At 44.1% G+C, this 10,439-nt stretch overlaps 1 protein-coding gene across 1 annotated transcript in view; it reads right to left on the bottom strand.

The window, feature by feature from the left end:
• LOC106820862 (rho-related GTP-binding protein RhoU-like) overlaps positions 1-7,222 on the bottom strand; it is a 13,144-nt gene extending 5,922 nt beyond the window's left edge. Inside the window, exons 1-2 of the mRNA XM_014825456.1 lie at positions 6,619-7,222; positions 4,872-4,930 (exon numbers count right to left, since the gene is read on the bottom strand). Coding sequence (XP_014680942.1) covers positions 4,872-4,930; positions 6,619-6,826 — 267 coding nt within the window. The 5' untranslated portion in view covers positions 6,827-7,222. The remainder of the gene's footprint in view (positions 1-4,871; positions 4,931-6,618) is intronic.
• Positions 7,223-10,439: the final 3,217 nt, after the last annotated feature.

Below are 10,439 nucleotides of genomic sequence, written 5' to 3'. Positions count from 1 at the left end.
AGAGAGAGAGAGAGAGAGAGGGGGAGAGGGGGGGGGGAGTTGGCAATTAAAAATTCAATGATATACACGGCTGTAATACCTGTGCACAATATTTTATGACGACGGAATGCACATGCACACCTCAAATAACTTCTAGCCGAGAACGTAATCTATGATTTTGCACAAGGATTATGTAAGATCGTCAATAAATCTTGAGACGCGGCATTAATGCAAAAATGACAGCCGAGTTTTCAGTCTAGCACATGTAAAACTAGAAACGGAAGAGCGTATACGGCAATACTGCCTACAGCATGCTGCGCACATTTTGTCTGGTGTTTCTTGTGCAATATGTTAGCTTGTTACGTGATGTGCTAACTACTACAGTACTGCGGATTTTCCAATCACATGTGATTCCAGAGACTACTTTAATTACACTGAAAGCAACCGCAGAAACCAAATGTTCCCTCATGAAATCAAACAGAGTGCAATAGCCTTGCATAACTTTAGGCTAGTACGTATATTATGACATAATTCTAATTCATTCTGTTTCATTAATCCCTACGTGCAAACTTTAGTGGTACACGTACAGTACATATAAGGAACCATATCTGAGTGGCCCTAGCTCATTCCAAATATTTCAACGCACGCCAACGCAATAAAATGCAATGTTTTATCACGAAGTACTAATCATATCGAATTCCTCGTCGGCGGTTAATGCAAGATGGGGAACTGTAAACTGCTGTTACACACTATTGCTTGCAGAGAGCTGCTTGTACTCATGCTGCTTTCTATAGACATCTATACATATAATTCTACGCGCATTCATCCAGACCGAGACCCTAACCATGAACGTCGTTTCACTGCCGGGCTGCAGTATGTGGCTACCAACTGTCATTTCGCTTTGCTGTTGAACTGGGGTTTGTATCCGTGAAATCACTCGAGAGCCTGGTAATGAAAAGGAAACCTCCTGCACTAAACTAACCAATCTGCCTCCAGACTTGAACACACTGTCATAACGGTTAAATTAATCAGCCTGCCCATCTCTCCGTCTCACTATACAATCCCCCTCTCGCTGTCTCTCTCTCTCTCTTCTCATCCTTTTTTTTCTTGCTCCTCCATCACACACGACACCAGATTTGATTCATATCAGGACGACAGGTGCATGATTCTGTATATTCATACATTCACTTCGCACTCGTTGTCATGTAGCCGGCGTCACCTGTCAACGACAACACCACATGACACACATGTACACGCACCCACCCACGCACTCACGAACACATGCAGGCACGCACACATACATACTCACACACACACACGCACGCACGCACGCACACACGCACACACGCACACATGCAGGCACGCACACATACATACTCACACACACACACACACATCACAACACACACACACACACACCACACCCACACACACCGGATCACGAACACAGCAGGCCACACATACATACTCGACAACCACGCACACGCGACTGCGCGCATTCACGCCACACATGCAAGGCACGCAACAACATGACATACTAACACACACACGCAACGCGACGCACCACCACACGCACGTCACGAACACGATGCAGGCAACGCGACACATACATACTCACACACACACGCACGCACGCACGCACACACCTACACACCTACACACGTAGCCCTCTCGCTATACGCCCGGGTCGAAAATAAACGAACTCGAACGGCAGAGAGAGAAGAGAGAGAGGAGAGAGAGAGAGAGAGAGAGCGAGATGGAAAGAGGGAGGGGAAGGAGAGAGGGATGGAGGGGAAGGAAAAAGGGAGTACGGGATAGAGGCAGGGAGGGAGAGAGATAAATCGCGCTCAGCCTGCGACGACGTGCATCTGAGAGAACCTTAAGTTAGTAGCCTCAAGCGTCTCTCACTGACTGCACATTGACCTGTCCGACGCATATATATATATATACACTAGCGTCACAGCCGGACGCGTTGCTTGGTCGAGCATGGTCACAGATTCTTGCAGCTCATTCATACCCGCTGTCGCGTTAACGTCACGTGTAATCAAGTCACGTAGCTGCTTGAGACGTGGTCTCTAGCTAATCTCCCCCACCCACCACCTCACCCAATGCATTCTTTAAAATGGAACAAATCCTAAAAAGAACTAGTCCATGCTCGAACAAAAACGTTTGCAGGAGTTTCTTCGCAGTTGTGAGACGGGTACTACCAGGATACATTACAAATACATGAGACAATGTTCAATACGCGAAAACATGGCACTGGTCACCTACAAACACAATATTTATGCTGTTATCACACATATATTATATTATTTTTAATATATCAGATATGAGGCCTTAGTGATCTCAGATCAGAATAGGACATAAATCTAACTGGACATGCCGGTGGCCTGGCGTGTCTGTAACTTTAATAGCACAACAGTGTGTGGCCAGTGCCGGACAGTGCAAATACACTGACCACATGTTCCACAAACACTCCGTAATTGCACCATGTCCACTCAGCTGTAGACTCAACACCCGCTACACTATGGAGGCCATGCGGAGACGCACAAAGGCTATTCTCAGTTTTAACTCGCTACTACATATATATAGCTGTGTGTGCGCACACACTTGTCATGTGTCCGTCCGTTCCGCTGCCTCGCTGATGACCCTACACTTGTGTCCTTGACCATCACGCCCGAGTCGCTCATGAATACAGCCGTTAAAGAAGAAATCCCGCCATTCTAGAGGTCCTGTGAGCCTCCGCCAACCGACACTCCGACAAACGCGTTTCCTTGATCTACAGATAGCCGCCATCATATGTATAGCTTTGCAACACGTTCACGTGGCAGCCTCTCTGGATGGTGCGAAACTAAAGAGGTTCAGAGTCTCTCGTGTGAAACTAAACTGCCCTGAGCCAGACGCGTTAATTCCACCTTTGAGCCGCTGCCAGCGGAAGGAAGTTCATTGTGAATTTTATGACCGTGTCCTTCAGTATGTGCCGAGATGAACAAGCACGCACGCACGCACGCACGCACACACACACGCACACACACACAGCCACACACGCACGCACACGCAGCACAGTCGTTTTAAAATAGGTTTTCAGTCGTCTTGCATTCCGTCCGTACAAAAGCTGCAGCCACAGGTAAATTATATGCTACATGCCCATCACGCTCACTATTTCCCGCAGAAACCATGTGTCACTTATGTGCGACAAAATTGGGAAAGTCATTCACTAAAGACTTGTAAGGGAGTGATTAGTTTAAATTTCTCCATCTTACGCATCGAAGGCCATCTACAGACAGCAGAGATGACAGCGATATGTTTTAATATCATATATGCAGTCCTGAGTGAATAATAGAGCTTTTATTAATATTATTATTATTATGTATTAATTACTCTGTTATTCACTCCTGATATATATGTCAATCTTACTCATTCGAGCACTCCTGCACTGTGCGCGGCCCTATATCACTGTGACATGAAATAGATAATCGAAACGTATAATATAAATATAAATAATATATAATATATTAGTGTAACCGTGCAACAGTGGAGCCGCAAAAGCAATGGCGAGCCTGTGTTTGAGCAATGGTTAGCATGTGCGTGTTTCTTATAGACAATAGACCTGTCCTATATCTTGTGACTCTCGCATTTCGCCTGCCCTGTTTCTATTTATTATTATATTTATTATTAATCCTATTTCTTCATTACACTGGCAGCGTAGGATTTTGGTAGCGTTGCACGTAGGATTTGGACGGAATTTACAGGAAACTGTCGGCAATAATAGGTGAAAGAAAGTATAGAAACATTAAGCAGTTGGTAGTAAATAGATTTCGTATTTAGTTAGCATTATATCTTATTGAAACGCTTCAAGTGCCTGTGGAAACGATAACCTAGTTATGTGACGCTAGTGCTGCTTTCTACTTTACCTGGCAACGAAAAGACCGGAAATGGCGTTTACTCAGAGACGACGGCCGTAGGAATAGAACGTCGGACAACAGAATGGTAATTGAAAGAGCAGACGGAGGCAGGCTTAGCTCTAATGGTCGTAAAACTTTTATATATACGGATAGACAGTCTCCATCATGCGGTCTTAACTGCAATAGAATTGCACATCATCGCTTTTACAACTGCACTTTGATTTCTCGGGAGATTCGGTTTACGATGTAGATTCTTAACGCAGTCGACACGCCGGTCCCTGCAGTAGGCGAGACACGTTCGCAATGTCGTCAGCATGGATACGAGTCCCCTGGCACATGTACATGCACAAACATTACATTGTAGTCTACGAGAACCGAGCAAGAACAACCCCGCTTGCATGTGCATGCAACACAGACACGCGCACGAGCGCACGCACGGATGCATGCACGCACACTCGCGGAACACGCGCGCACGAATGCACGCACGTGGTAAACTGTTCACACGCGCGCACGTACGTACACGCGTAGCAATTAAGGTGGTAACGTTACAACTTACAGTCACTACATTGTCACTTACATCTACGCCAGCTGATTCCTACCATTACGTACAGATTTTACAAACATGACGATGTAATTCGCAACGACCTTGGCATCTAACCATGAGGCATTGCGTAAAACACAATTGAAGCTTACTGTTTGATATCAGGACAGGGGTAATATAATTAACAGATGTTAATTAATGTTATTCCTGATGATATCAATACATGTTACAATCATACTGACAGCACCTGGCAAGCGACAGGAATGAATCACTGTTCTAAAACAAAGAACGTCTAAATACAGTAAGGCGTCTGGGGCACAGCATGTTACGCGAATAAAAAGAGAATAATCAATAGTTGTACTTGTTATTAGATCTTATCAAGAGCGTATAAATACTTCTTTATACGTTCTTGATCTTATCATCTTAGACTTAGTACTATTCGTTACCTGTCCAGCAGTATCGCACAACTGTAGTCTCACTGGTTGGTTGTCAACGTTTACGATCACTGTAATGAATCAAAGATATTCAGTTAATAATAACTGCCAAGTGAGCAAGTCGGTGAATTAGCAATGATACTGTCGAGCTCAGATTTCGCTAATCTATGCATTTAGCAACTAACCACGCTTACTTTCTATTATTAGGCACTCGAGAATGTCTCGAATGCATTGACGGACAATTACATCTGCGAAATTCGTTCACAAAAGGCTGTGTGATAAATTGTCTAAAATCTTCCTGAGAGGTTGGCGTGAGAAGGTGGCAAACAATTGCGGAGATAAAGCGCTGCTAATGTTTCAGTGACCATCGCGTTGCTTTATTCAGCGAGCTCAGTCAAGCCTGCCGTTTCCCACCCTCTCAGTAGCTAAATCAGGAGGGGAGCGGACCTGCGTTCCCAAAGCTTTCCCACAGTGGAAACGAGGTCACTGCGTATATAGTCGTGTGCAAATGCCTAGTCGAACATCAGCCTATGTAAATGTACAAAGGGCAGTAATCAACAGCCCGACGGGATAAACAATAGGACCGCCACATACTACCCCCTGGAAGATGCAACTATTTGTCTCAACTTTTGCTTGCGCATTGGGCCTGTACGGCGATTCAGTGAACGTGTGTACCGCTTTGCACATATGTCACGCTCTTCAATGACGACGTCTTACTGTGCAAGTAAACAGAGCACATGCGTTGCTGCTTTAATGATTCATGTATTAATTTGTTCCTGTATAACCTACAACATACTATGATACACGTGCACCGTCGTCGAAATTTGCACATCTATGCGCACAGGGTTAGGGTTTGGGGTTTCTGGATTGACTAATAATATGCTGGTAAATGGGGAGAAACTACTTTGAGCTATTGCGCTGGGGGCTGCGATAGTAAGGTTCACTGGGCACAGCCCACGATGACTCACACAATCAACACAGTAGCAATCCACATCCTGAACGTGTATAAAAATGAATGTACAGCAGAAATGACATTCGTGTTGTGTACGGTACGCGTACACGTGTGTTGGCAGTTTTTGGTTAATAATAATATTACAATAACGAGTATCATATATATTCGTATATGAAGAAAATGCGTTTTATCGACACCGCAAATTCCGGCAAATACACAATCACAAATATATCTGCGAAATTATAGATATCTGTGCGCAGCCATGGTTAGGAGGCGTGACTGGCGTGCGTACATGATGATGGCACATCGGTACAAACAAGTGAATACGCCCGTCACTAATCACACTGGTCAGCACTATTACACGTAGTAATGCACGGCAATAATAACTAATATATCAATAGATAATGAATAACATTAATGGTTAATAATAATAAAAAAACATGTGTACTCTCCCCTTCTTGCTTAAAACTTACAAGTTACTACAGTCCATTGGACTACGATTGACGATTGATTGGTTAATTGATGGAAGAATACTCTTGCTAAGATTATGACTGAGGTCATGCAGTAAAATTACTGCAAGAACAGGAGTAGCCTAATAACTATCGTTAATAAAATCCAAAATTAGTAAAATTATGAGTAAATAAAAACAATTTGGTTTTATTTAAACCTGGTAATATTATAGTACAGATACGCCATGCAACAACCATATTCAGACTATTATACTAACCTGACACGCTTGTGGCGCCGTGAAAAACTAGGTCTATGCAGTTATGTAAAACTATTATACTAATAGACATTCACACTTACCCGAGTAGTTATCAAATGCCGTTGGTACATATTCGGTAGGGTAGCCGTTGGTCGTGTAGCTAACCACCAGACTCGTCTTTCCGATTGCCCCATCCCCGACTAATACACATTTCACCCTCGAAGCTCCTTCTGAAGACTGAACGATTGGTTCAGACTCTAGCAGATAGCCAAACGCGTGATGACTCGGGTCAGGCATGTGAGGAGGCATTGCAGTGCAAGACGCCAACTAACATACGAAGACAGTGTATCAACTTGCAAGGTAATAGTACCTGCACGAGATACAAGTTTACAGTCCGATGGGAAATTTTATCCGGCTCATATCCGGCATGGCAGTGTGGTCGATACTAGAAAAATACGACCAGACGATGTATGTATGATGCCTGGCCGCTGGAGTATCCACACCTGTTGATTTTTGTTGTGAAGTATTCCACGGAATAACTCGATATGACGTTAGTACGAATCCTTATTAAGAGCACACGATCACCACAGAAGTCACCGTAAGTGCGATATTCGTCGAATCCAGATTTCGTAGAAATGAGACAACACGAAACATCACAGAACTGTACCAACGTCTGACTGCCGTCTAGATCTCGCCGCGAGCCACTTTGACCAGCGTTGATGCACCTGATTGGCTGGCGTATACTAGTGACGTCAGAAGCAGACGTGATTGGTGAGAAGTTGTGATGAATCATCCTAGTGCCTGTTGTAGGCGTTTGGCCTTATGTTATGATAATACCTGATAATACTAAATGACTGTTTCTTCTTCGATTATTTTTCTAATCACTAATGGACAGCACAGCTCGATTTTTTATATTATTTCCAGCCAAGTAGTGTCGTAATAATTTGCTTAAATACTACTGCGCCACCAAGAAGCATGCAATTTTGTAGTTAATTACATAAATACATGAGCCCCGTAGCAATAATAAACTGAACTATGCGTGAATGTTAGATTTAAAGAATAAATGACAAGAAGGAATAAAAATTGGAAATATGATTAGCGTTATTCTCATAGTAGTGCAAAGTAAATACAATTCGAAGCGGCTTTCGCAGCCGGTTCGGATAGTGAACATACACACACGCGCACACAAACGCGGTCGCGTACACGCACGTATACCAGAGATGCCAACACTTTTCTGAGCAAACTGTAGTGAGGATGTCTGAAATCTGTAGTCCGAGAGTCACGCAGTGACCCGAGTATGCTAGAGGGGGTTCGGGGCATGCCCCCCGGAACATTTTTGATTCCGAGATGCAATTTCCTGCATTTTGGGACCCAGAATGACAGTAAGTTCGCACTGATATTTGCTGCTAAATACATGTAGTTATTTTCAATCATGTTATATCAATGTAACACTAAAAGAAAACACTTGAAATATCATCAAAATGATTTTTTTTCGATCGTAATAAAAATCGTAGTTGCATGCAAACTGGTCGTAGTGGTCAAAATGCAAACGAAATTCGTATAAAATACGGATAAATCGTAGTGGTTGGCATCTCTGGCTATACACCTCTGCAGGCAATGGCACGCAGCGACACGCACGTACAACACGCGTGCACACACAACACACACACACCAACACACACACCACACCCACACACACACACACGACACCACGCACAGCACACACACACGACAGTCACACACACACACACAACACACACACACACACACACACACACACACACACACACACACACACACACACACACACACACACACAACACACACACACACACACACACGACACAAACACACACACACACACACACAACACCACCACACACACACACACACACACACACACACAAAGGGAGAGGGGAGGAAGAGATAGAGAGAGGGAGATAACGTTATCAAACGGAATGCGCCACTGCAATGGACCGGCAAGGAAAAGACAGAGTTTGTAGCATTCGGTACGATAGTATTGTAGCTACTTTCTCAGCAAAAAACGTAGCCTACCCAGAACATTTCGTATGTATTCCAGTACATATGTAGGCACCGTTTATTGAAGCACTAATCACTAGCGTACCTAGCTAGATTCAGTCCATTAGCTGTGGAAGTAGTAGTTAGTCTGAAAGAACTACAAGTGAACGGTATGAGAGTAAACCCTGAATGAATAGGATAATAAGATTACAGCAATATTGATATAAAGAAATGCACCGCAACAAGGCGCGTATATAGAGCGTGGCGCGATGGTGAAATATATTAGCAAATTCGCGGTATCGCATGCAATCAATACCATACACACACACGCACACACGAGGGAAAGCTGTGAATGGACCTGGCATGGGGGGTATAATCCCATATAAGACAGCGCAAAGAAAGCCTGTGTTCCCACACTAATGCCGTTTTTGATCGGCGTTTCAAGCGACTTACAATAGCGTTGACAATACGGAGCAAACTTCGAGCACACACGCATAAGAACGAGTTTGCGAGAACAAAACCGACCGGTTCGGAAACCAATGTGTTTAGCAGCTTGCGCAAGCACGCGTCAGCAAAACATCAGCGGGCACACTTGGAACAAAACAATAGCCAAACGAATGAGCAAGGAAGTGCCAAGTTTATCACTCGGCCCGCATTGTGCCCGAAGCAAGAAAACACACAATGAATCATTAGCCGAAGAATCGCGGGGAAAAATAGCTAAACGATCAAAACAATAGTCGTACCCGTGAGCGACCGGAGAAACGGGAGGTTGCATACTCCGCTACAGTATTGTAGAACACACAGTGGAGCCAGTGGGTGTCCTGACTGTATTGCCTAAGCACACTGTGTTTGCGTAACTTACCGCAATGACGCCACTAAGACGTGAAACGTTTCTAGGGGAGTATGTAAACGTTATCACGACGTCACAGATTGTGAGTGCGCGTGTTAGTTGTATTATTGTGCAGCACTACAACGCTGCCACAGTAGTACCATGAATACACACTCACGAACGCACGTGCACATGCACGCGTGTTTGTGTTTGTGTGTGTGTGTGTGTGTGTGTGTGTGCGTGCGTGCGTGCGTGCGCGCGCGCGTGTGTACGTCGTGGTGCGAGGTCTGTATCGAGTGCTTATCTAATACGGCCGTTCCCCTTTCAGAAGTTCAGAACTCTCAACATACGTCGCATACACAACTACCATGTGCTCGTAACGGCCCAATTCTTATTGTTAAAGTTAAAAGTCTGTTTTGTTTTTTTACAGTACTTATTGTCACCTACTTAACTTCTGAAAAAAATTAACAATAAAAAACGCTACAATGAATTCACAAGCTAGAATGCGACCTAGTAATTTTATCACTTCATCACCAACGTGCCACGCATAACTTTACACGAAACGATACTTATGCGCGCTTGACAGTTAATTTCGATCGCATGTCATTAGAAATCTTACAATACGGAAGCCAATGGGCGCCACTTGTAATATATATATATACGAATACTGCAGTGATGGCTATAGCTGACCGATCTAGCAGGGGCTCTAGCCAAGTAACCATCATCTACTCAATTCCCGGTTTAATACAACCGCGAATTGATTGTCGACTGAATTTTTAGACGAAAGAAGAACCAGACCGCATCGATCCGTCTACTAGTTTTCTTGAAATTTCTAGTCAATCTTGCACGACGAAGCTGCATACAGCGAAGAACCCCAAGGGCTCGCTGGCTAGAGAATAAATCTGCTAAATTTCCTATCATATATCAACCGCAAGTTCAGTGTCGAGTAAATTTTGAACGAGACAAACCGCCGAAGAAGGTCGAATCCACGAAAACTGCCAGTTTTCTTGAAAAAACCGCGCGGAGAATGTCACTTCATCGTTCTATTTCCATCTTCAATGCAGAAGCCGCGAG

This window comes from Priapulus caudatus, unplaced genomic scaffold (genome assembly GCF_000485595.1).
Source record: "Priapulus caudatus unplaced genomic scaffold, Priapulus_caudatus-5.0.1 Scaffold50, whole genome shotgun sequence".
Taxonomy (NCBI): Eukaryota; Metazoa; Priapulida; class Priapulimorpha; order Priapulimorphida; family Priapulidae; genus Priapulus; species Priapulus caudatus.
The sequence above is the reverse complement of the archived record's forward strand: the minus strand, read 5'-3'. Positions and strand labels throughout refer to the sequence as shown.